The sequence below is a fragment of the Poecile atricapillus genome, chromosome 13 (genome assembly GCF_030490865.1).
Source record: "Poecile atricapillus isolate bPoeAtr1 chromosome 13, bPoeAtr1.hap1, whole genome shotgun sequence".
Classification (NCBI taxonomy): domain Eukaryota; kingdom Metazoa; phylum Chordata; class Aves; order Passeriformes; family Paridae; genus Poecile; species Poecile atricapillus.
This window is the reverse complement of record NC_081261.1, coordinates 11,533,893-11,560,723: the sequence shown is the minus strand read 5'-3', so window position 1 is coordinate 11,560,723 and position 26,831 is coordinate 11,533,893. Positions and strand designations below refer to the sequence as shown.

The 26,831-nt window shown below is 36.3% G+C and overlaps 1 protein-coding gene across 2 annotated transcripts in view; it reads left to right on the top strand.

Annotated features, from left to right (window-relative positions):
* Positions 1–26,831, top strand: part of GABRB2 (gamma-aminobutyric acid type A receptor subunit beta2) — a 133,376-nt gene that overhangs the window by 36,034 nt on the left and 70,511 nt on the right. For both annotated transcript variants that reach the window (XM_058848671.1, XM_058848672.1), the window contains exon 4: positions 8,340–8,560. In XM_058848671.1, coding sequence (XP_058704654.1) covers positions 8,340–8,560 — 221 coding nt within the window. The remainder of the gene's footprint in view (positions 1–8,339; positions 8,561–26,831) is intronic.

Below are 26,831 nucleotides of genomic sequence, written 5' to 3'. Positions count from 1 at the left end.
GTCCTTAGACTTCTTTCTAACAGAGCACATTGACTTGATTAATTTTGATTTGTTTCCAAATATATAAAGATGGGAAAATAATAATCCAAATCTGCAAGTCAAAAAAGGAACCAAACGCATTGCATTCTTTTACCTGTGAAAAATTGACTACTGCTTTTGGAAACACTGGTTTAGTGTTCCTTCAGCTGTGATGAAAAAGCAAAGCCTTTCTCAGGGATTCTGAAGTATTCGTAGGGTTCTGATTCTTAGGCATTTAATTTTCCAGAAATTTCAATGAATGTCAAGTGTGAAGTGGAGAGAAGGCAGGAAATATTGTATCCAGACTGCTGCTTTGGATGTCCAGATGGAAGGAATGATGTCAAGCTGAGTCCCAGCACGTTGTGTAAATGCCTTCCAGTAAGAGTAGCTGGAGGGAACTGCTGTGGAAGTTGAAAATTTGCTCGGTGCAAGATCTTAAAATTGCTTAAAACACATCCATGTTTTCAGAAGAGTGTCTGCCAAGTCAAATACATTTAAAGTATGATTATAATGAAGTAGCTTAGATAAAAATGTGATCGGTGTTTCCTGAATCATTTCCTAATGCACTTATATGGGTATGTGCTAGAAGGGCTAAAAAGCATGGAACCAGTAATACTTTTATTGCTATTTCCCCAACAAGTAGTCTGATCAAAGGGAAAAAAAAAAAGAAAAAATATGGTATCCTTATTTATCCTTATTTTGTCAAAATAGGCTGGACTTGTATTAATGTCAAGTAAATACTTTCCATGCCAATTCCATTAACCATATACCTTTCATTCCTTGGAAAAAAGTTTTCTTGGGTCTTGTTCTTGATCTTTCCAGCTGTCAAACAGTTACTTGCACTTGGTCACTGAAATACAAGTCTGACTTGAACTCTGGAAGAAACAGTGAATCACAAAGGAGGTGACAAATTTTGATGGTTGAGATGAGGTATTTAATCAATGACAAATAAATAAACCCATTCAGTAGTCAAGGATGCTAAATTAATTTTTTCATTTTGATTCTTGGACAATATTTCTGAACAGACAGTACAAGTGTAGAGACATTATTAACTCTTGATGAGAGGATAGCTTCTGTCTGATAAAGTACAATCAGGATTGTTTGCAAAGTATCTATTAACAGTGTTGAAAGTGGAAATAAATTATTTAATTGCATAGAAAGTTCTCTGGCACAGATGAAAACCTTGAAGATTAAGAGAGAAAGAAAACAAAAAAAAGTAAAAATCATGTACTGTATAGGAACAGGGAATATTTTCATGAGAAATTGTTGGTGCCAATTGAAGCATATAGGAAATAGTAAACAATAGGTGCATTCAAAAACTCAGTGGTAACTGAATCCTGTTGATTTCTAAATGTCTCAAATAGTTGTGAGATTAAAGAGTGGAGGCAATTGCTGAAAAAATGACACAAAAAGACTGGAATAATAATACACTGAACAGAACAGATAAAAGCAGCAGTGTGCAATGGCTGTAAGAATCAGACAATGGTGATTTTGTATCAAACTGAAATTAAGTTGCAGTCGCTGCTAGGTTTTGGATAACTGTCCTGATTTTTCTTGTTGGAAGCGTAGGGAGCTTCTTTCTAAATGTGAGTAGCAATTTCATTTTTAATAAAGTAGTTTTCTAATCCACTTTTCAAGGTCTTCAAGATCAGGTTGGAAAAAGCCCTGAGCAACTTGGTCTGACCTCACAGCTGATCTTGCTTTGAGTGTGAGGTTTGAACTAGAGGAAAATATACCTTTGTAACAGAGGCGCTTCTGCTGAAATTTTTGTTGTGGCATATTCCAATAGGTTTTGGCTTTCCTGAACCATGAACAATTTAAGAGTGTAATTAATGACTATTACAGATGCAATTTTTTTCCACCAGTTTGTTTTTTTTTTTTCCACAGATTTCTTTTCCTAGAGCATAATAATATTAATTTTTCTTTCATCTGAATACATCATTTGTTCTCTTGCAGTGTCTCAACTAAGTGTATTCTCTTTGCTGTGGTGCTGTGCTGTCATGCAAATTGGACCTTCTACCAGCTTCCACAGGCTTGTCATCACTGAAAGAAATGATATGTATTTATAATAAGTTGTCCGTTTTACTTCAGTGCTGGCAGTTCACTGCAGTGCCTGACATTTTTGAGAGGAAACAGCCTGTCACATCTTGGACTTCAGGGAGGAGAGCATTTAAAATACAGGAAAATGTCTAGGTGACATGACACTATTGCTTTTTTCATCCTCACACTCCTCACTGTTCAAATTTCATTAAATCTGTACATAAGGTTGCAATATGAAAGAGATTCTTGGCTGAGGGAGGGCTGAATCAGGGTGGCTTGTCTATTCCCACAAGATTTATATGTGAATGGGGAGGAAGCACATCAGTTTGCAGTGCAGCCTCTGGCATATTGCACAAGATACAGAAACACTTCTAGGGATGTTTCTGGAGGAGATTTGGGCTCTCCAGAGAACATTGCTGCTTTCATGGTGTTGGTTTGTTACTGCTGGATTAACGAACCATTTTAGAGAGCTGGGAATCAGCAGGGCAGAGGGATGAAGTCTTGTGGAATGTGACAGTTTAACAGGAGAGAACTGCTGCTGGTGCTCCTCATGGGACTGGGGAATGGCATGAGAAAACTGCCAGATCACCCTTGCCTAGAAACATCTCTGTTTGTTTTTCCAAAGTGTATGCATTTGACAAATAAGAAGAATTAAAACAAATAAAACAACACAAAAAATGATGAGAAAATCAGCATAAAAATCCATGATGGTTAGTAGTAGTATGTGAGAAAATGTATGGATACAGACAAAGGGAGAAGGACTCAAAGCTCATTTAGAAGGAAAATAAAGCAAAAATGGAAATGTCATGCACAGACCTGGCTGGTTTTGTCTTGTAAATTTGTGTGAAGTATCAGCAGATTTTTGAGGCTGTAATAAGCTAAATAAATAAATTGGTCTAATTGTGTTTTAGTTATACAGCACATTATTAAAAGAAATAGTGTGTATCCTATTGTTTTGGCAATTCTGCAATGAAGTAAATACTAAAGGAAATTATTTGGATTATTTTATAAATATTTTCCTTCAATGCTCTCTCACTCACTGCCTCTCTCTTACATCAATATTCTCTGTGTGATTGTTGTTTAATCTGTGTAATCTATGCTTATAAATAAATAAATCCTGGGAATATTTATTTCACTTTCATAAGTTATCTTGAAAAATATTGCAGAATTTTTATCTTAAAAATAAGTTTTATGTGCTTTAGATTAACACCTATTTTTTTTTAGTACTAATTTAGTACATTTTTCAGAAGTTAATTGCAATGATTTGGAGCAGCATTAATTTGCCAATCCTTTCAGTCTCTGAATGAATTCTTAAGGCTTGGTTTGTGAAGGAATTTAGGAATCTGTAAAGCATAAGGAAAAAGAGCACTTATTCAAATGTTATGCCAGTTTAGTTCTGCATCTAGGCAAAACTTGAATTCTCAGATTTAAGCCAGATTTAATATATCAGTAACTATATTCTTACCCTGGAATTTCTCCCTCTGCACCCCCCTCCATTCCCCTTCCCCCTCCACTAACGGTATTGGACACTCAGGGTTCTGGTTGTTGTTTATGGTTTTTTATTCTTGAGTCTCTTCTGCAAAACAACATCTTAGGCCACCATCTGCTCTCAACAAACCTTTCAGCTGGATCTCCAGTTCTTCTTAACCACAGGTTTATTTCCACTCTACTTAATGATTATTATGATTTTTTTATTCCGTAGAATTTTCAACAAATTCTATACTATTTTGCAAGGCAATTATATAATAGGCTACAATAGAAAGCAATGTAAATATGATTTCTGTTGAAGGTATTTACCTTTCTGAAGATCTGTGGAATTGTACAATTACATAGGGAATTATCTGGGAGTTCTGGGAAACAACTTGAGACACATGAGTAAAGAAAATTTTGAAATTCAAAATAAATTGATTTTATTGATAAAAAAAGTTTTTGATGTTTCTTGTGGCCTAAAAGATTTTTACTTCAGGGACACAACTAAATAATAATTCTGTCTGAGGCAGAAAACTACTGTTTTCATAACTTTTTTTAAGTGAGTATAGTTGCATTTATTCATTGTACTTTGCATTTGCTTTGTTCATCTGAGAATCCTGCAGTGCTGTATCAGGGTGATGAGATCCTTTCAAAAGAGAACAATCTGAGACTCTCAAGACACATGACTCTCTTAACTAAATAGCAGTTAGATTTCAGTTTTCAGTCCAGGTTCACTTTAACCAATCCTCCTCTTATTACCAAGAGACAGCAAATCAGCCAGCTATAAGACCTGTGGCAGATGCTGGTTGATTGGAATGATATGCAGATTGCTGGCTCAGGAAAAGTGCAGTATCATGCTTCAGTCTGGATGACTTGTCAGAAATGAAAATCAAATGTCACAGCATCTTCCTGTAACCTAATTAAGGTTACAGGAAATGTATCAGCCAGAACTGCTTCATTTCACTCCAGTGCATAAAATCCATTGTACTGTGAGGCTGTGTCATTAGCTAAATCACCATGGAAAATCAATATAAATATTGGCTACTCTCAGTAGTGCTGAGACACAAATTCAAGCTCTTGTTGCTGAAATCCTATAGTCTCTTATTACAGATTTCATATAATCAGGATCAAAACTTTCATGCTTAGGAATCAAGCTCTGCTGACAGTCATTTGGCTTTCACACCCAAGCCTCTTGCTTGATTCTAGAACACTTTGTTTTTCTGAGAGCTGTGGTTGGAGATGAACAGCCCGTCTTTGCTGCTTTGCTCAACTGACAAATGAGAGCTGCTGATGAATAATTCCAGGGGAGTTAGAGAAAAATATATAATAAGCTTGGTGTTGGGATCTTCCTGTTTATGGAAAGATAAACTTGAGACAATGTAATTTCCATCACGGAAAACTCCCCTAGTAAGTTTTGGGAGACTCAGTTAATTACAAGTGTTCCACAGATTTAAACCAGTTTGGGAAGTGGGATTTGATAGACTGAGAGAGTTCTGTGTAAGGTTTCTGATGTCATTGTTTGTGGCTTTTTAATTTTATATGTATTGAGGGGGTTTTGTTTATTTTGAAGTAAAGATTTACAGAATGTGAAAAATACCTTTTTTGAAAAGGCATATGACTATTTTGGCATTTCTTTGGTATCACCTGCTCCTGCAACAGTTCTTTCTACTTTCATGTAAGTGACTTTGTGCTCTTTCTGATATCTCGAGCATTAAGCAGACTTTTTACATTATTTTTTCTCAATGAGAGACTGAGATAGATAATTTTGACTCAAACATCTTGTAGTGGTTGGTTTTAAACAAAAAGAGGATTGAAAGGATTGTCAATCAACACTTTTAAATGTTATCAACAGTTTTTTAAATGTACATGTTAAATATAGTGTCCAGGCAAAATCTTCAGCTTCAAGCATTCTCAGAAGGAAATTATCTTGTTTTAAAATAGCCATACGTGGAAATGTAGTAAAGCATTTTTACAAGTTAGTAATAACCAGGAACATGATGAAGAGTGGACTTAAGCCAAACCACAAATAAGTTCTCCATTCATTACAGCGGCGCAATGATAAATAACTTCTTCAATTTCACACTGTCTTACACCACATTCACAATATACAGAATGTATGTTATATACATTAGACATTGTATATTCCTTCTACTTGTTTTTTTCTCCTCTGAAGTTTCCTGCCTTTATTGCTACCAGTGTTTCAGTATTTAATATGCATTTAACAGACTTTTTTCCTGTAGTATTCCTATTAGATGAGAATGGTCTTAATTTCAAAGTATAAAAGGTCTTGGGATACTTTAGGGACATATTGTACTTACACATCTTTTTTGAATTATTCTTTCATTTGGGATTTTGAAAACAGATGCCTCTCTCCTTTCTAAGGAATAAATCACAGTTATTGTGGCAGGTTTTGATTTTTTCCTATCTTATCAATTTCACTTCGATATATGTAGCTTGGAACATCTTTGGGGTTTTTTAAATTGTCATTAAAAATAGAAACCTAAATTCAAAAGCTTGTAAGAGCTTTATAACCATTTCAAAGGAGTTCTGTTTTGACCATCAGAAACTCCAGTCTCATCTGAAAACTAGGGCCAACAGATGACAAATAATTTTTAGTTGGAACACCAGCTCTTTCTGGAACACAGTGTGTTTGCTTTTAAACTCCAGCTTGGTGACTTGGCTGAGTTGACATTTCTTTCAGCAATGCCAGTGCTCCAAATTTACAGTTTTATGTAATTCACTTCTATGCAATGAACCATGTATGTCAGGGTTTTTCCTCCTCTTCTTTTCCTCTTTTACTGAGGTAAAAAAAAAAAAAAAAAAAAGGAAAGCATGTTCTATGTATTTATGCAGTATATTAATACATGTAGGTTATTCCTTGGAACAGGAATAAAATGCAGCATTCCAAGAATGCTGTAGATCATTATTTGATGATGTGATATATTACTGTAATGAAGACTAATAAATTTTCCTACTGAAGATTTTCTGGTTATGAATCAAATCATGCAGAACAGTGATGAAGCATAACAGTAAAATTCTTCAGATGTAGGTGGAATGTTCTTGCAAGCAGAATCTCATCCTGACCCTGGGGAGGTGGGAAGAGGAAGAGGTTTTAGATTGATACTTTAGATCATTGAAATTTTGGGTGATCAGATTGTAGAACAGCTACCAGGTGAATATATTTGGTAGTAAAACAATTGGGAAGGCTTATTTGGTGTTTACCCACTTGAGTTCTGCAGAGTTGCTGTTGTGACACCTGGCCAAAGGTGTGGGGGTTCCAGGCATGGCCATGGGCACAGCAGGGGAAGGGGACTGACCTTTAACCAGTGTAGACAGGAACACTGATGGCACAGCAATACCATTTGTACTTTGTGTTGGTAAGGAAGAAATGCTGTAACTATTCACAACAGAACATGAATTTCTCCCTGCTTCACTGAAAACTGAAGAGGTGTTTTGAAGCCCATGTACATGGGCTCTTTAGGGGAGGAATGAGGCAAAAAGAGTGTTTCCACCACTGAAATGCACATTTCTATAAAAAACCAGTTTATACTGATTCATCTGAGTGCACACTGTTCTGTAGAAGAGGCAGGGTCACTTGGTTTCAATGTGCTGTGTCATTGAACTCTGATGAAATATCCATAGTTCTCACAGGCCTGCCCTAGTTCAAGGGTAGGCATTGTACATTGTGAAGAGAGTAATTACAGCAACCTAATTTCAGTGATTTCTTACTGGGGTGTTCAGTCTGTGAAACTGCAGAATAAGAAAAATTTATTTTTCATATTTTCTCAGTTCTATACAGTGTTCATATGTCCAATATAATTTGAAATAAAAATGCTTATAAAATACACTTGTGGCATATGATTTTAAAGTAGTTCAGCAGGAAGATAAATTTTTCTTTTCCAACTGGAATAAAAAATACTTCAAATAGTGGACTCTCCTTTACAATATGAAAAAATGGGAATGAGAACTAATATAGCTGTTTATGCAAATCTTTCTCCAGAGCATTGCTTTCAATATACTTTTTGTATTATTTGTAGAGGTTTTTTTGGCATTGGCTAAATATAATGATTATTTTGCATCTGTATAACAGTTTTACAAAGATATAACCTTTGTAAGTGTATTATTCTTTAAAAGACTAAGAGGTCAAAACATCTCTGAAACAGTGGTGGCCTGCATCAAGACAATGCAAGTATCATAATACTGTGAATATTTACTGAGATCCTAATTGTGCTGTCTGAATTGTGACCCTGAAGTAACCAGAGTTACTTCATCTATAAAATTAAGATTAAGAGTGTAAGAACCTCAAAAAATTTCCATTGGTTTCAGTGCCCAGGGGAGAGTTAACAGACTTTGAGGAGATTTTAATTTAGGGAAGTCTTTGGGTGGTGACTGCAACTTCAGAGACAGAAGATTTGATTCAGATCTCTATTGAATACAGTGAAGAGCTTGAAATTAAATTTTGATCTGTGACTGTTCCTATTTCCTAGAACTCCCAGGCTTTTAAAGTGCTACAGAAATTGCAGGCTGTTAAATGTCTACAATTTTTAAAATTTTATTTTTAAATATTCAAATGAGAACTTCCAAGTCATTCATAAAATGTAAATGCCCCATCTTTGTGTTCTCACTGCTTTTATTAAGTGTATACAAGATGTTCAGTACTGTAAAAATAAATTTATTTATGGAAATTCTGCAGAGAAATCTTTGCCTTTAGGAACAGTTACAATGAATACATGTGTATTTGCATTGTCACTTCTGTTCATATGTATGCCATCTGTTTCAATGCAAACTTTGTTTGTTTTTTCTAATCACAGGACTATACCTTGACAATGTACTTCCAGCAAGCGTGGAGGGATAAGAGGCTGTCCTATAATGTAATACCTCTAAACCTTACTCTGGACAACAGAGTAGCTGATCAGCTCTGGGTGCCTGATACCTATTTCCTGAATGACAAGAAGTCATTTGTTCATGGTGTCACTGTGAAGAACAGAATGATTCGTTTGCATCCAGATGGAACAGTCCTTTATGGACTCAGGTCAGTATGAACCATTTCTAACTCTTCTGTCTCTTAATTTAAAACCATGATTAAAAAGCTAAAAATAAAAATAATTTTTTTTTTTTTCTCAATGATTTTCTTTTTATTGCTGTATTCTATATAACTGGTGATATTCGAGAAAAAAAAAACAAGTGTTCTAAAGTTGTATTCTAAATCTAAGGATTTTTTTAATACAAATTTTTGAGATAAACTGCCATTTTTAGTACAGTTCAGGGACGTGTATTAAGAACAAATAAGACTGTAAATATTACTTGAAATACTTATTGTGGATTAAAAGCCTGGTTTAGAACTGCTTCTTCAAAGGAATTGAAATATAAAACACAAAATGAGGATTAGAGGAAAAAACAAGAAATGTATATGACAGCTGAACTGATAGTTTAACTGATATGTTTTAAAAATACTTTTGATTGAATATTAGATTGGTTTGTATGCTAGGCAGATGAATCAGCTTTCTGATTTTCACTAAGATGAGGTCTGACTTGGAATGTTTTACAGCCTGTTGTTCTGTACGGACAGGGGTGACTGGAGAAATCAACAAAGGGGCTTCACTCTTGAGAAGTTCTAAAAACTTGGGGAATTGTTTGTTTAGTAATATTAATTAGGAATTACTAATTAATAAATTAGTAATAAATAGTTGCTGATAAATTGATTTAAAATATAGCTGCAAAAGGTGACTGACAGTGCCATGTGGGTAGGTAACAAAACATCAGGAAAGCATTGTCCAGGTGAAGAACAGAAAACGCTGCAGAGCTGGGTATTGTGTTTGCCAATGTTTGTTGTGTCCAGTTGTGTTTCCTGTGGGAGCAGTTCAGGCTCTGGCACCATGGCTGGGAGCAAGTCTGGAGTTTTTGTGGTTGTTCAGTGAACCAGCAGATACTTGGTTCCTCGAAATGCAGTTGTAGTTTAAAGTGAAATATAAACCAACTACAGAACACACATTAATGGAGTGAGAGCGAACATAACAATGGTCTTGGTGTAGTTTTCAATTAAAGATTCTGAAATTAAAATCTTTATTATTAGCTTCTATAACAAATTAGAAATAAATATAAGATTTAATGTCTTCAATAATGCTAACTTTTTTTCTATTTGTGGCTTTTTTTATTCTGACTACTTAACCATCTGTAATAATTTTTATTATTTTAAAAGGTTGGTAAACAGTAAGAAGAGCTCACAAAAAATTGTCCATAGAAGAATCAAGTAAAAGAAAGTTTTGTTTTCTGGGAGTTTCATTTTGATGTTGATTAGTTTTTCAGAAATTTAAAACCTTTCATAAAATATACTTATTTAAGGTTTTGAGGGTTTTGTTTGTTTCTTTTTTTTGAGCTGAACCAGTCTTGGTACTGCTTCATTGTTTTGGGTGAAACTTTTCCTCCCTTTCATTCAGCATAAATAGCAAATCTGTTTTAGTGTGTTTTATGAGATGCAATAAAGTGAAATGATGTCTATTTTTCACTTAAAGCTGTTTAATGTAATTAGAAGAACCATTATTAATGCTTTGAGCCTTTTTTCCCAGAGTTATTTCTTCAATACTTGCAATCACAATATGTTACCCAAAATGGTTTTAGAATAATTCTAAAATGGGATTTTTTTTCTATTGTAGGACTTGTGCACAGCCCAGAGTTAAAGGTATTTAGACAGCTTTTTTTCCTAGGTAAAAGGTTTCACTTTAGGAAATAATTTCCAGTATTCTGGTATACCTAGCAATCTCACATTTGAGATTACCAATTCTTACATCTCTTTTAAGACTGGGTGCATTTCAAGTGTTCTCTTTGCCTTGCGAGCTGGCACAAGATGAACGATGGATGTGAATTCTGCTGTTTTTCTGTTGCTGTGCTGCAATGAGTTGTAACCAAGGACAGGGGCAGGATGGCTGTCAGAGCCAGCACTGTGACTGGGGACTGCAATTGCCTTCACTCCTGTGGCAGCTGTGTACCTGAAGAGCTCAGAGGTGAAGGACACCACTGGTTCTTTTGTGTTCTGGGCTAGAGACTATGGAACATAACAGATACCTAATAGATGACATAGTAAGAAAATATATGTCCTAATTCTTAATGAACCACAGACAAGTCTTGTGAAATGTAGAATTGGTTCCTTCTCCTCAGGCTTGGGTCAGTAGGTCTTGGGCTTTCTGGCTAAAATGTCTTCCAAACCCTGGGCTGGATGGGGAAGATGCACCAGTGGTAACACAACAGGATTACTGCCCATATTCTGCTTTTGCCTTCCCTGGACCAAGTGGCAATCAGTGATCTCATTCTAATAGTAAGGTTTTAGTTTTATAGCTTTAAGTAGCTTTATCCATTTCATCTAAATTCAACTCAGAGTTCTTGTTAATTCAAGTGTCCACAGCACTGATATACTTAATTCTTGCTTATTCGTAATTTCCACATCTTAAAAATGCATGCTGGGTTTTATTTCTCACATATCTAAAACTCCCTGTACACTATTATTCTGAAAATCACTACTGTTGTTGCTGCATTAATTTACTTTAGTTTATACTTGCAGTCACATATTCTTACTTTGGGATTAATTTTTCCAAACTGAGATTCCTTTAAGTATCAGTCTGAATTTTTTACTTCCCCATACATCTGTTTATAAACATCACATACACACAAATGTTGCTGTGAATTTGGTTGCGTTTATCTTGATTGAACCAAATTTGATTTACCAAATTAATTGAACTACAAGTGATCTCATCAGTATAAATGTAACCATCCCTTTTTTTTTGTGTCCCTATAGTTGAATTTCTGCTTCATACAGCAAGCAGTGATCCCTTAACATTTTTCTCTGTTTTTATGAGCAGAGATGTGACATGCATGGTGTGCATGTTACATCTGATTAGATTTGACATTGGGAAGGAGTAAGAGGCAGTTTTGTGAGCACCTGGATTATGCTGTCACTGAAAGAGGGGATAGAAGGAGGGGAAAAAAAAGAAATGGCTAAAAATGAGTGGAGCCATCCAAATGATTGGTATGTTGTCCTCCTAGCCTGCCTTCTTCACTGCAACAGGGCATTTGTTAAGGGCATAACTGAATTCTTGACTTTTTTTTACAGAGAATAGGACATGCTGGTTGTTTTTAAGTTAAGAAGGACTTTTATTTCTCAGGGATAACTGCCAGCTATTTATGTTTTGGGAACATGTTTTATTTCATATCTTTTTCATATTCCATCTGACAAGAAAATTATTCATTGCTGCCAAGACCAGGACATTCAATAGTATCACCTAAATTGTAAACATGTAGTCTTAAATGAATAGTCATTACAGGGAAAATTATTATGTTGGAAATTAAGATGACTTGCAAGAGGATATTAGTGATTTGTCAACATTTAGAAAATTAAATTTAGGCATTCAAATCTAGGATAGCAAATAATTTACATTGGGCTGAGTAAAGCTTGAATAAATATGCAGTCAGAACTGAGGAAAAGATATGGCTTTAACTAAATTTCTCTGTGTTAAAATATCTGGTTTATAAAATACATGTAGCAGAAATGGGTGCTACAGTAGATGAGATTTGTTATTTCTTATATTTATTTTTGCATATCTATCTATCTATCTATCTATCTATCTATCTATCTATCTATCTATCTATCCATCTATCTATCTATCTATTTATTTTCCCCTGACTTTTGACATCAAACATGTTCTAAAATGTGGATGGAAAATTCAGCTGTCTCCTGCTTTCTTCTGTGTAACCCTGGGGAAGAATCACTTCTCCAATTGTTGCAGCCTCTGAAAGCACCAAGTTTTTGGAACTTTTTTCCAGGGATGAGAATGCAAGATTTGAGAATGGTGACAAGTAAGATCCTTCTATTTGCCTATTTAGAATTACTGCTTTCTGTATAACTACATTATAGTGTCTTTCTGGAACTTGCCTCTTTGCTGGTAGAGAGTCTTGTGATGTCATGTGTCAGAGTAAGGGGGGAAATTTAGTTTAGACTACAAGAACTAAACACAGCTGAAGGTCAAGATGTTTTGTGTGGTTTTGCACCATTACAAAATGGCTGTTTACAGAGATATTGATTCTTGCATACACTTGTCCCAACATTCCTCACAAGAGAGCTCTGTGACAGTGGGTAGAGAACTGATAATTACATGACCAAGAGCATTACATGTTTTTTGTATCTCTTCAGTAGGATGGTTTTATGCTTTTTGTAAATGGGTGTTTTTTACAGAAAAAATGGAATGCATATAGAACTCCTGATATGAACCATGTTCTGTAATGATGTTCCCATGTTTTTTAGCTAAAAGATAAACAAAAGGAAGAAGAACAGAGGAGTTTTTTTCAGAAATTAAAGACTTTACCCATTTGAAATCCCGTCAGTATTACTTGCCAAGATTCATCTTATGCATTACCAACTATGAATCTCCAACTCAGCCAGCAATAATTCCTATTTGACTGATGGAACACAGTAATCTCCCACAAATGAGAGAATTATGTGTATGATGGCCTTGCTTTGTTCTCTGTTTCCTGCTATCAGCATTGAGACACATGAATCTTAAACAGTCCTGGATGACTGTATTTTGTGTTGTCTCAGCTGTGCCTTCTGCTGTCCACTCAAGCAGTTTCAGCTGCTTGGAAATTTGCACTTCAGCAAGTAAAATAGGTTCTCTGATATTTTGCTCTGGTAAAACAGCACTGGGCATTTTTGTTGAATTATTCGATGTGTTCAGGAATTTAACTCCTCACAGACAGCTTATTGTCTATGAAATCCAATGGAGAATTCTAAAAGCAATTGCTTTGCAAATAACTTTAGTTCTCAGACCATATTCTTTGAGAGGTGAATTTTTCACACCAGCTACCCTTCAGTAAAGCATTTGATCTTTATTTTGCTATTTTTTCTTTTTTTCTGGTTTGGTGGTTTTTTTGGGTTTCTTTTGGTTGGTTAGGGTTTTTTTGGGGGGGTGGAGGATGTTTGTTTTTTGGGGGGGTTTTGGGGGGTGTTTTGGGTTTTTTGTTTTTTTAATTTTTTTTTATTTTTTTTTCTGATAGAGCTTAATTTTAATTAAATCCTAAGCATAATTTGGAGGTTAAGCTCCATTTTTCAGTTTTAAAATAATTTACAATCATTTGTATGATCTGGAACTCTGGAAGTGTTCAAGGCCAGGTGTGAGAGGGCTCGAACAACCTGGTGGGAAGTGTCCCTGCCCATGGCAGGGAGTTCAGGACTGCATGGTAATTAAGATCCATTCCAGCCACTTAAAACTTTATGGTTCTCTGAATTAAAATTAAGTCTTTGGACTGCCTGTAATATTTCAAATATCCTTGTTATTCCAAAAGATCTTTTGCAAGAAAGCACGAGGCCTGTCCTACCTTTTTGCTACAATATTATATTTCCAGAAGCTGGACAGAGGGTGTTTAAGTACTTTTAATGCACATTCATGTTAAGCAAAAGATTTTCTCAAAATCTTTCTCACTTTGGGGATTTCAGAAGAGATAGGAAGAACCTGGACTTCTTTTCAGGTAAGAAGATATTGTGTTGGATGCTCTGTTCTTGATTGTCATACCTGTCAAGAGGGCAAGTGATTCTGGTTTTATCACATTTGTGCCTCTCTTAGCTGTGCAGCCCTCAATGCCAACTGGGGCCTTGTCCAGCCTCAGGGAAGAAGAGGAAATAAACATAATGAGGTACCCTGTAGCATACATAGCACCAACAGCATCTCAGAGTAGTGTTGCATTTGTTAAAATAAATAAGTAAATATTATGCATATTTTTATTAGGATGTCTGAAGTATCAGTAACTTTCTGCTCTCCAATTAAAAATACAAGTTTTCTTAATTTTGGATATATAGGCATTGCAAAGAGGAAGTAAAAAGCAATTTTTATTAGACTTGTTTGAACATGAGAATATCAATCTCTGAAGAAGCATTTCCATTGTATTAAGTGGGTAATATTTTTTTTAGCTGATGCTCACACCTATAGATGCAATTACTGACTTCTCCTTTGCCAACACTTGCCAAAGCTTATTCACAGTCTGACATGCAGTTGTTTACTCTTGCACAAGAAATTAAGTGAATTCAATTTCTGTGTCCAGATTTTCAAGTCTGTTAGTACACATAGAGATGTGTAAGAACCCTTAAATCTTGCATGCAGGTGGTCAAAGCAGGAAACTTGCAGAAATAAATGCAAACGTAGTAAAACATCATTTCAAACTGAACTCATGTAGCTGTTGCAAAAACTTGAAAAAAACTGAATACTGTACAATTATTTAGAATATCAAGTACAAAGAATTTCTGTATTAACAAGGAAACATTACCACTCCAATCTCATTATTTGGAAATCCTGGGGCAGGACAAGCCTGATCGTAGCTCTTTTCTTGTACAGTCAATATAGATCCAGCAAAAGGAAAGGAACTTGAATCCCGGAGTGTCCCTTAAGTGAATTAATTGTTGTTACAAGGTATCTGCTCTGGCCCAAGGTGTGGCCAAGATGCTGTTTTCCTTTCTAATGCAAATAGGTTTTTTTGTAGGTTCCAAGGAATAAAGCAGAGAAATGCAACTACTCTTATTTCTCATAACAGTGTTCCTGTGCAGAGTTGGACGTGAAACAAATCATCCAGCTTCTCTGCTCAGTTATTCCATTTGGTAAATTAGAACACTAAAACCTACCTTCTCACAGGGGTGTTGTGAAGATTAATTAATTAGTTTGTAAAGTGCTTTGATCCCATAAAACACTACATAAGTGCCAAGCATTATTATGAAGAATTATAAAATGCCAGCTCTCATGTGCACCTTGGGATGGCCAGGTTATAGATACAAATCTGGTTTGTTTTCTCAGAATCACATTGTTCCACTTTTCCTATGTAGCAGTCCATTCACAAAATGAGCCAGTTTTAGGAAAGATGCAATTTCTGGGAAAAAAAAAAAAGGAGATCATTGACTCTCAGAAATATCTCTTTTCAGTTAAGGACTCATAGATCATTATGTATTTTTCTGTATTATTTGGAATGGTATCTTTTCACCATTTATCCTCAGCTAGAGGGAGAGTAGTTGTGTTTTAAATATCTCCCCTATCTGAAAGAGAACAAAGTTATCTTCCTATTTCAGTCCCTTTATTAGATTTTAAGTATGGGATAAGTATTCAGAAGGGTCTTTTGCTTTTATTTTTTTTATGAAGTGGCTGTTAAGTCATTAGTATATGAATAATTAATTCAATTAAGTTTAATATTAAAAAAAAAGCTTTAAGTCACAGGAATCCTTCCATTAAAGGCCCTGTTATCCAAAATTATTACATTGCAATGAAGTGAAAAAAATCTTTATTGCCTAACAGACTGGCTGTGGCATTTAGTCTTTATTAGTAAGAAAAACTCCATCAGCTACAGAACCATGAAATAGTTTAAGTTGCTCCAAGGGTATTGCATATTCCAAAAACCAATAGAGGTCATCAAACATTTAATCTTAAATTAAAATGTAATAATTTATATAATTTAGAATTACAGCAAACTATCATTTCTCTTCTGAAATGTCTTTGATCATATTATTTGAGCTGGTAATTGGTGATTGTGAGAAGGGAGATTTTCCATCTGGAAGGACATGTATGAAATCTCAGAATGCTCTGATCAAGACTCAGCTAATTGAATACATTCTAAATGTGTGTATACAAACACATGCTTAAATATATATATTTGATAAATAAATACTGTATTATTGTATATGTATGAATTCTGCTTGCACATATTGGGGTTTTTTTTACTAAAATTGATAAAATCTGAGGTGAATCTCAGAAGCAGGAGCAGGGTTGGGGTCCTTGCATGTGGAAGAAAAATAAAAGTTAGGGCACTGTCTGTAGAACTAATAATACCTTTTGTGGGTCATGCATAATCACGTTCTAGTTGTTGTGATTTTACAGATGAAACTTCTATTTTACACTTTTAATGTAAGACACCGTAGAATACTATTTATTGAATGAAAGAATAAGGGTTTTTTTCCCTACCAAATGTCTTATCTGAAGGTGTAAGTACTTGGATTCAGTTTTTATTCTGGTTAAATATCTAGTTTAGGTGATATTTTTTTCACCCAAAAAACATTTCCTTTGTTTTAATGCATTTTCTGGGAAGACAATTGCTGATTTGTTCACCCAGTGTTTTTTCCTACTTTGTTATTAAGCTTTGGAAAATGGTAAAATGTTTTCTGAGAGATAAGAATTATTTAAGCTCTGAAGTGTAAGGGGTTTGTTGGTTTTTTTTTTCCCTTGCATCTCTTACGTATATTTCTTTATTTCTCTGAGAACTGAAATTTCTTGTGGTCTTCAATGTGCAAAGTAATTGAAGGGAGCTTTTCTTTGAGCAGTTTTCAGTCCTGCTTAGAAGGAGACAGACTAGGATAAGTTATAAGAAATTCTGGGGGTTTGTGCTTCCAGGTAAGTTCTCCAAACTCAGGCTGTGTGTGTGGCTCTGCAGAAGAGCACTTTGAAACTATGCCTGTCAGTGATTTTTTAGACTATAATGCAGATATTTCTACTTGCTGTTCAGTGACTAGATGTTTTTTCTCCTCTAAATTACTTGTGTAAGATCATAATTTTGTTTTTCTGCTGCTTTTTTTTCTTTCTGAAGAGTCATTCCTAGAACATTTACTGCATCTGCTAGTCTAGAACTATCTGAAAAGAGGGAGAGTAGAAAATGTTTGGAAAGCTCTTTTTTAAAATTTACATGAATGTGCCATCTGTACAAGCAGATGGCAAGAATGTCTCAGGGCCAGGAGGAGACTGTGAGATCAAATCACAAGGAAAGAACTACATGAGGCATGTTCCTTGTGTCAGAAGAAAAAGGACTTCAGCAATCACCTCACTGATGTGACCTGGAGACTGTTTCCCCAGAAATCGCTGTTTCAGTAGCAGAAGGTGTTTCAAGGTGGTCTAATCAATACAGTAAGGATCCCCATGGTCTGTATTCTGTGGACATGATCTTTTCTGGCAGTTGTTCAGAAACAAGCAAATCTTCAGGACCTTAAATTATTCTCACATATGGGCTGTAAGTCCACATTGAGCATTTCACAGGGAGGGTTTGCCAGAGTGCCTTATCCTGCTTAGCTTCTGAATTGAGAGGTCACTGTTTTCTCCATCTTCATGTGGTATAGTATGTTATTTTTGAGAACACCTTTTTAAAAAAACTGCAGTAATTGCATAATATTGAATACACATGACATCCTTCAACAGCTTACCATATCTTTTTTTATGGTGGCTGCTGCTGACACATCCACAAGTCTTTGAAATCCCTCCAGGGCTAGTGACTGCACCTCTTTAGGGCAGCCTATTACCATGCTTAAGGGCCCTTACAGTAAAGGAATTTTTCTTAATACGAAATCTACACCTCTCCTAGTTCAACCTGAGGCTGTTTACTCTTGTTTTTTGCTTGTTACTTGGTAGAAGAGAATAACCCTCACCCTCCTGCCAGGGAGCTGTAAAGAGTGAGAGGTCTCCACTGAGGCTCCATTTCTGCAGGCTGAGCCCTGCCAGGTCCCTCAGGTGCTGCATGTGAGACACAGGTTCCAAACCCTGTCTCAGCTCCACTGCCCTTCTCTGGATTTGCTCCAATACCTCTGTGTCTTCCTTGCATGGAGGGGCCCTGAACAGAGCCCTGCAGCTGTGCCAGTGATCCCCCTGTCTTTCCACAATGGCAACTAGATCATAATTTTTTTGCTGCACAATGCCCCCCTGCTCCTCATGTGTGTTGCCCAAAAAAATACTTACAGTTTATGGGTTTGTTTTCATTCACTGACAGGGATTGGTCTCAGGACTGTTTATTAAAACTCTGACATTTTAAAATATTTGCTCCAAAAATTTATCTTGAAAAGTGAAAGGCATATGAAAGCGTATGACCTTTTTATGTGGAAAAATCTCCTTTTCTCAAAGCACTTTGCAGGGTTGTAAAGCCACTGGGGATTATAAAGCTACTATTTGTTTTAACATAAAAAAGTAGTGGTAGACCTTAACAATCCCTACTAAGACTAAGATATCTTTACTGGAGAAGGTGTTGCATGCCAGCTTTTTTCCTATTTAAAGTGGTAATGGAAAATTTATTTAATATACATTGAAAAATGTCATGGAGCATTCTCTTCAGTGTCAGAATAGAGAAAAACAAGGGATGTATAGCTGTTGGAAAAACACTTTGAAATCTCATTTTAATGTGCATTAATGGAAACTGGAACAGTAGGGTTAGGACCAAGTGGTCCAGCATTATTTGGCTGGCTTCTCTCTTAGGGATCATAACTTTTTAGGCTACTTCGGTTGTTTCTGTCAATCCAGAACCTTTCCCCATGTGGAGATACCTGGGTAACATCAGAAATGTTGGAGCTAGAAGGAAAATATTCTTTATCACAATGTTGACATCCAAAAATTCTGTCCTCTCTTTTTGTCCTTTGCTATTGTGAATTCTTTGTCATGCAGGTTTTTATAGCATTTTTTACTGGTAGAAATGCTAGCAAAAATTAGCTATCAGCAATAGATCTTCGTGTAGCTTTGGGTTTTTTTATGTGCTCTTTAGAATAAAAGTCTTTAGAATAGTCTTTAGAACAACAGAATAGAATAATAGCAAGGCAATATGAATGATACTGCATAGGAAGAAACACAACAAAATTTGGAATGCTTCTGCTGATGTGAGAAACCAAGAAAACATTTAAACATTACTGTAATCATAAAGCTTGTTACAGTCTACCACAAAGATATTTTTACCTAAATATTACAAATTTCAGACAATGAAAACTACTTGGAAAGAACTTAGAAATCCCTTCAACTCAGATGACTGTAGAACATTTGTTTATGGTCAGGTGAGGAGGTAAATTATAGTTAGACCTAGCTGATAAGCCCTATCCTTTCAGGGAGAGATCATCACCTGTGTTTTCATCGTATCTTTCACTCTCTAGAAGATGGCTCATTGTCTTTTCCCTTTGGTTCTCTCTGTAAAAAGCAGAGATGGCCATCAGTGCATGAGATGGAAAACAAGACGAAGGCCAGGAGGCAAATACTGAATATTTATCCCTCTCTCCTTCTATTTTTCATTACACACGACAGGAGCTTATTTCATAGTTCCATCCCAGGGTTTATCTTATTCTTGGCAAACAACTGAGAGTCAAGCACTGTGCATCTTTAAACACCAGTCTGTGGGCTGCTTCTACAAGGAGATCTCCAAAGCATATACAATTGTAATGTATTACAAATATTACATTATGGTTATCCTGAAATGCCTTTGAATATTGTTTCACTGCATTAGTGTTGCTGGAGAAATGGAATGTACAACAGAGAGATGATTTTTGTTGTTGGATTTTAAAGAGGTGGTAGAGTAGCTATCAGAAAGATATGACATTAGTAATTTTCATGTAACTTTGCTATGCCTTCCAGAACTGCATTCAAGAGCTGCAATATTTATTTGAAAAAGAATTTTCTGAGGACACTGCTGTGTACTAAAGAAACATCCACCCCTTCTCCCAACCAGAGTAGTTTATTTCTTTTTGAAGAAAGAAATTCTGAAGATGTACTCCAGATTACTTTTTCATAGCCTTCCATCCTCATGTTCTAATTCAAGGTGGTTTTATGTTACACAGAGGTCACAGTATAATTTCAAGTAAATTATTTGCTCATTATTCAGGCTGAAGGATATGGATAAAACATTGAATGCTGCTGTTCAGGAACGTGTTCTTATTTTGAAGTTATATATGTTTACAATAATACAAATACAAAAAAACTTAGCCTAGCTTTGAAGGGTCCTAGAGTAATTTCCAGATGCATATACTGTAGTATTCAGAATGATGATGTTTTTAAAAAAATTAGCTAGCTTAAAAAACAAACAAACTAAAAAACCCTCTGAAAAATCTGACAGGCACGTTACAATGCTAGAAGAAACTAAACTCTGATTGAGCATTTAAAAATCTTCATAGAAACCTTTCTCCTGCACAGGTGGTTCTGTAGGGGGGTGTGTCCCACTCATGTAAATCAACAGCAACTGCCCTCTGTCATTTGAGTCAGGCCTTCAGTCACCCCCTCTTCTCTGCTTCTCCTTTGATTTAACTGGACAGACACAAAGTTTTTATCATGACACTCTTTCTTCTTTTATAGTTGAACAATTAACACTAGTTCCAACACCCTGTTAAAAATGTGATGTGTAGGGATATATCAGAATATGATACTGAAGTATTATGGTTTTTTGGTGGTTTCTTTAGTTTTGTTTATTTGCACTTTTTGGGGTTTCTTTCTGTGTTAATATTTTGTTTCCATGAGTACTGAAGGTATTTTTCTTGTATTGAAGGAGATAGACTCCCATTCCAGCTGTCTTATCTGGTCACATCTTCTCTGCTTCACCTCATTTAAGTTTCATTAGGGTTAATCTTTCCATTTTATTTCAATATGGCTTTAATTTCAGTACAATCTGTATTTATGATTTATAGGATTTCTAATAAAATTGGCAAGACTGAACCAAGGCACTGAAGTAGCCAGCAGTGGGGAACACTACCCCACAGAAATGAAGACAAGTAAAAGAGCATAGAGAGTAGTTACTGTAATGTCAAGAATGAAAGTAAATATTAAATGTTACCCACAATTACAGGTATTATAGAACCTTGTTAGTAATTTGTTCAGAGGAAAGGTATGGATATTACATCAGTATAAAGCAATTAGAATATACATGACTAATGGATGCAATGCTCAAACTTCAGATAGGCAAAGATAATTATTACTTACCCATATGAAAGAAAAAAAGCATTGGTAAAGCAGTTTTTTCACTAGGATAATTTTTTATTAAGTTGTATTTGTTGGTGCAATATGTAATAAAAACAGGTTTTTGTTTTGCTTTGTGAAGTATTGGATCAGTAGATTGTGTGATGTTAGATGTGTAATGGCCAAGCTGATAAACCTGGAGAGCCTGCTGGGTTGAATATCACTGCTAGAAGCCCAGATTTCCCATTCCTGCAAAATAGAGTGGGAATGTGGCAAATTTAATACTGTGCCCATAGTGCAACCCCTAAACTAAAAGCCTATTTATAGAGATAAAGTATCGTTATACTTTGAGACTTTTAAAATTCTGTTTCAATTGAGAGAAATGAACAGAGTATTCATTTTGCTCATTAGCTTAGACAGGGATGAGCAAGTGAAAAGTTTTATTCCTTGCAGTTCTTTGTTGTTAAGCACCTCTTACCAGCCCATGATGTTCAAGGTACTTTTTAAAAGACATTGACAGGTCAGGCCTACTGTGACAATCTATTGTCCTTCATTCAGCAAGTGTGGTGCCAGTTAGAACAGGGTCTCAGCTCTGCATCAGGGAATTTATCTACTAAAAATGTTTTAGTAAAGATGGTTTGTGCCCAGGAACATGGGAGAGTTTCCATTTAGGTAAACATGTCCCTCTCAATCTTGGTGCAAAGTGTCAGTGTTGGAAAAAACATTCCCCTTCTCTATTTGATCATAACTTTTTATTATTTCAATAGAATAGTAATGAAAATAGCACCCCTACACCCCCCCTCCGATTTTTAATCCATTAAACATAGTCTTAGCACTGACCAAGTTTTCCTGCATTCTTATGATTGTTTAAAAAATGCATTATCCTCTCCCCTTCTGGCTTTCCTTAATTTTACAATTCTACCTCATCACTGTGCTCATCCATGCTTTCTGTTTAGCAATTTTCTAAAGTAAAATCTCTCCAAGCTCCAAAACTTTTGGAAAAGCGGTGTGTTTTTGTAGTCAGTTTTTAATTGAATTACAGACTTTTATTATCCTGAGTCATTGTTTTTCACTAAAAGTTAGCATGTGCTTTATTTTTTTTTCTCCTTATTGTAGAAGAGGGAGGCAGGGAGGAGGGTTGCCTTAGGTTAACAGCCCAGGATTGTCAGTGTATTTGAAGTCATGCTTCTGCTTACCAACTGCTATTTCAATAGGCATCATTTTCATCCAAACCCAGTGGGACCATTTTTAGAGTATTGTTTTGGAGCCACTGTGACAGCTTCAGTAAATGTGAATTTTAATTTATTTGTCTAACGAAGACGAGGATCTTGGCTAATGACTATATAGTCATAAGTGATGATTCCTTTCCTCCCACTCCCTCGTTGCTTAGAGCATATATTAATTGTGCAGATGGTAGTAGCTTACCTATGTGATAGTTCCCTTTCCATCTCCTCTTGTGGCATTTACATTGCGCAGAGAGGGCGTATTGCCATCTCCTTATTTATATGGGTTTTGTGATTCATCACCTGCCTTTTAAATCCAATACCATGATCGCATCTTGTTGCTAAGAAGCAGAATTTGCACGTGCACTTTCTTCTTTTAAGAACACCTGTACCAAGCATTGCCTGAAACCTTCAAGCAAATCACAGCCAGGAGCACTGAATTTTCATCTTCATTCCTACTAAAAACATGTGAAATTTGCAGTGCCAGATTTATGTGGGTAACTGTAAGTCATTCTTCATGTGTTCAAGAGATTCTCCGACTTTTCAGTCCGTAAACTTGTCACAACTTAGGTCAGAATTTACAGGTATTGAAGTTTCACTAAAAGCAGTTCTCTTTTAGTAACTAGAATTCGAGTGTAATTTTTATGTGACAGGTAGAAAATAAATTTTACTGCTTTATTGTTTTGCTTTTCTTTTCTACTCATGCATTAACTTGTTTTTATGATTTGCAAGAAATAACAGGAGTAATTTAGGCACAACTAATGAAGACGATTCCTTAAAAATATATTTCTTCTTTGATTTCATCTGTCTTTCATGGCCGTTCTGCTCCCCAAATTTTCTATTATTGCTTCTTTCACACAATAGTATTGACATTTCTGTGTTCAAACATTTTCTGGGTTTGTTCTCCAAAGAAGTCACAGATTTTATATATTTTACTTATAATTTAAAGGCTTGTTTTCTTTTAAGTATCATTGCTGTGTTCCTGATAATTTTTTGCAAATACTAGGGCAATTTGATTTGGTCTATTTTGCTTTTTGTTTGTTTAGGAAAGCTCCTGTGCTGCAGGTACAATTAAATGAAGTTCATGGTTACTTTTCAAAAGCTACAGTTCTTTTCCTAGCAATGAGAGTTCTACCCCAGGTGTCTGTTTAGCAAGTACTTATTGTTTCTGGCCATACAGGGATGCATACCCCTCTACTTGAAGCTGCATGCCGGGGCCAGGGGATGGTGAGCCTTTGGGATTGACACAAAGAAGTGATGCTGAGAGAGAGGGACTCTTAGGGCTGTGTCTGGCATGTGTCAAGGTTTCCAAGATATAAACAGCCAGAAATGTGAATGAAGAAGTGACCTAAAAAGAAGCAGGAAGAACCTGAAGAGAACCTGGTTTTCCGCCAGACAGTGTTGTAGGCTTGACCCAGAGCATGGTTTCTGTTACCTAACACAGAAAATGCAAAGGCTTTGCATAATATGCAGTTTGCCCTCTGAGCGAGGTGCTGGTATTCTGAATTTAGGAGTGTCTCTGCTATTCAAAGAACAGAGAAATTATTAATACCCTTCTAAGTCACTGCAGTCATGTTTGAATCTGTTTATAGGAGACTTGGAGTAAATGGAAAGCTGAGACAGATCCACTGTACCACTAACAAACTCTCAATGCTTTCAGCATCCAAAATTTGAGTTGGTTACTGTTGAAAATTCTGAAAAGTGGAGCCATTATAAGCAAGATGGTTATTGCCTCAGTTTGTGTCTCTATGAAATGTGGATCAATATAAACAGACTCCCATCTAAATTTCAGACCATTCCAAAGAATTGTTTCTGTAATGCAGTACTGATGTTCATGTAATTTCTCTTTTATCACCTTGGAGGGGCAGCAGGAGAAAAAATATTTCACCTTAACAGGAGAGTTATTTAACTGCTGACATTGTTCACTAAATTTCTGGTCTATGGTTAGAAATGAGATTTATCACCTGAGAGAGATTTTGCAGTCACTGGTTCTAGCATTAGGTTAAATGAACATAAATATATTTTCAACATTTCAACAGAATGACTAGGTTGGAAGAGATCTTCAAGATCATCAAGTCTAACCCATGCCCGAACACCACAACTAGACTGAGTGCCACATCCAGTCTATTTTTAAACACATCCACAGATGGTGACTCCACCACCTCCCCACACAGACAATTCCAGTACTTTATCATTCTTTCCATGAAAACCTTTTTCCTAATAGCCAACCTATATTTCCCTTGGTGTAGCTTGAGACTGTGTCCTCTCATTCTTCAGTTGCTGGCTGGTGAAAGACACTGACCCCCACCTGCCCACAGCCACCTTTCAGGAGGTTGTAGAGAGTGACAAGGTCACCTCTGAGCCTCCTTTTCTCCAGGCTAAACAACCCCAGCTCCCTCAGCCGTTCCTCACAGGGTTTGTGTTCCCAGCCCCTCACCAGCCTCGTTGCCTCCTCTGGACACTCTCAAGAGTCTCAAGGTCCTTCCTGAACTGAGGGGCCAGAACTGGACACAGCACTCGAGGTGTGGCCTCACCAGTGCTGAGCACAGGGGCAGAATGAGCTCCCTGCTCCTCTGGCCACACCATTCCTGATCCAGGCCAGGGGCCATTGGCATTCTTGGCCACCAGGGCACAGGGCTGGCTCATGTTCAGCTGCTGTCACCAGCCCCTGGCTCACGTTATCAGAGACATGCATGATAGTAGTGATGAATTCTGGTCAGTGCTTGAAATATCTGAAAGTAAATCTGTATAAAAAAATACTGACAATTAAAAAATCCCAAATGAACCAAACAAGCCCCAAACAGATGGATATTTCTCCTAATAAATTCATAGAATTAAACTACAAACTTGAGAACATGCATTGGGAATTGAGAAAAATGCTGAACTGGCTTATAGAGCATTGTCTTACCCATTTAAAACATGGCACAGATAGTTTTCATGTATCATCCCATGCTTGTCTCCTGGGAAACCTGCTTGCCCATGAAAGTGTGGCTGTTTTGTTACACAGCATCCTTTCCTTCTGACCTGATATTGCAGATAACACTAACTTGAAGTCCCCATCCCTGCTAAGACTTTACTGTTGAGTAGTTATTTTTAAAAAGCTCTTCCAGCATGTTTCCCATGAGCACTCTGCCTCTTGAAGGGAGTGGTGGTTTTGTTACTGTGCTAGTGTTATCCTTGTACATTAAAAAAATTGAAAGGTCTTCTTGCCAGGCAGACAGTGGGAACTACTATGGCTTTTTACCACGGTAAGTAATAGCAATGTTGACATATATGTGATTCTGTGATTTTTGCCGAAGGGCTGCAGCTGGATGGCCATTGCTCACGTGCCTGGGCTCAGCAGTGGGTGAGGATATGTAGGAAGGGACATGGCAGCCACTGACCTCCGTGTTGTGACTCAAAGATGGCTCTGTACTGAACCTGCTGTGCCAGTGGTGCTTTTTGCTTTATGCCAGTGTTTGCAGTCACCTCAAAGCACCTGTGCATTTAATCAAGTAAATGCTTCCCAAGGCTCTGAATTTGATTTACTGAGTTGCAGCATGTGTTGTCCTGTTGCTGATGTATAAAAGATGTTTAAGTATAACATAGGAGTAATTTTAGAGAGTGGGGAAAAAAAAACCCAAAAAAAGTGTACTTTCTACAGCAAAATGATGACTTTAAAAATTCCCTGAATTGAAGGAATGGGTTCTGGACAGGTCTGACATATCTGAGACAAATATTTAATTTCTCATCAGATGGATGTTTGCTGTGTTGGGTAGGACTGACATTTTCCAGCTGACTTTTCATCTACCACAAATGTGAACTAGTTTTAAATTGTTTCTTGCAGAAAAGAAGGCTCATGTATAGACAAGGTAACAGAAAAAGCAATGGGGGACATGTTTTCTAAATTGAATTATAAAAGTACACAATACAAAGAAATCCTTCATATGTAGCCCATATATTGATTCAACTTTCAGTGCAGTGTGAAGCATTAAAATGCAGTTCTGTCTGCACAGAATGTTAAAAGTGACTTATTCACTGTCTGCATAAGTCTATGGGAAACACAGACCTGATTAAACTCTGATTAGAATCAGTTGAACTCAGACTCTCTTTGAGAGAGTCTATCTCTGAACTCAGTGTCTCTGAGTCCAAGTGATTCTAATCTGACTGAGGTCACACCCTATTTGCTAATGGGATTGTGTACAGCATCGTTTCAGGCTGTTTGGCAGGTCAGAGTCGCATATCTTCCAAATCTAATGGCTTTGTTGATCATAAATGCAAATAACTTTGACTGCAGAAACTGATGGATCGTGCTAGCTTTAGAATAGAAGAGGAGGGACCTTGGTAAGATTTCTGAACTGAAGCTTGTCTTAAGGGAATACAGATTTAATTTATTAAAGAGCATATT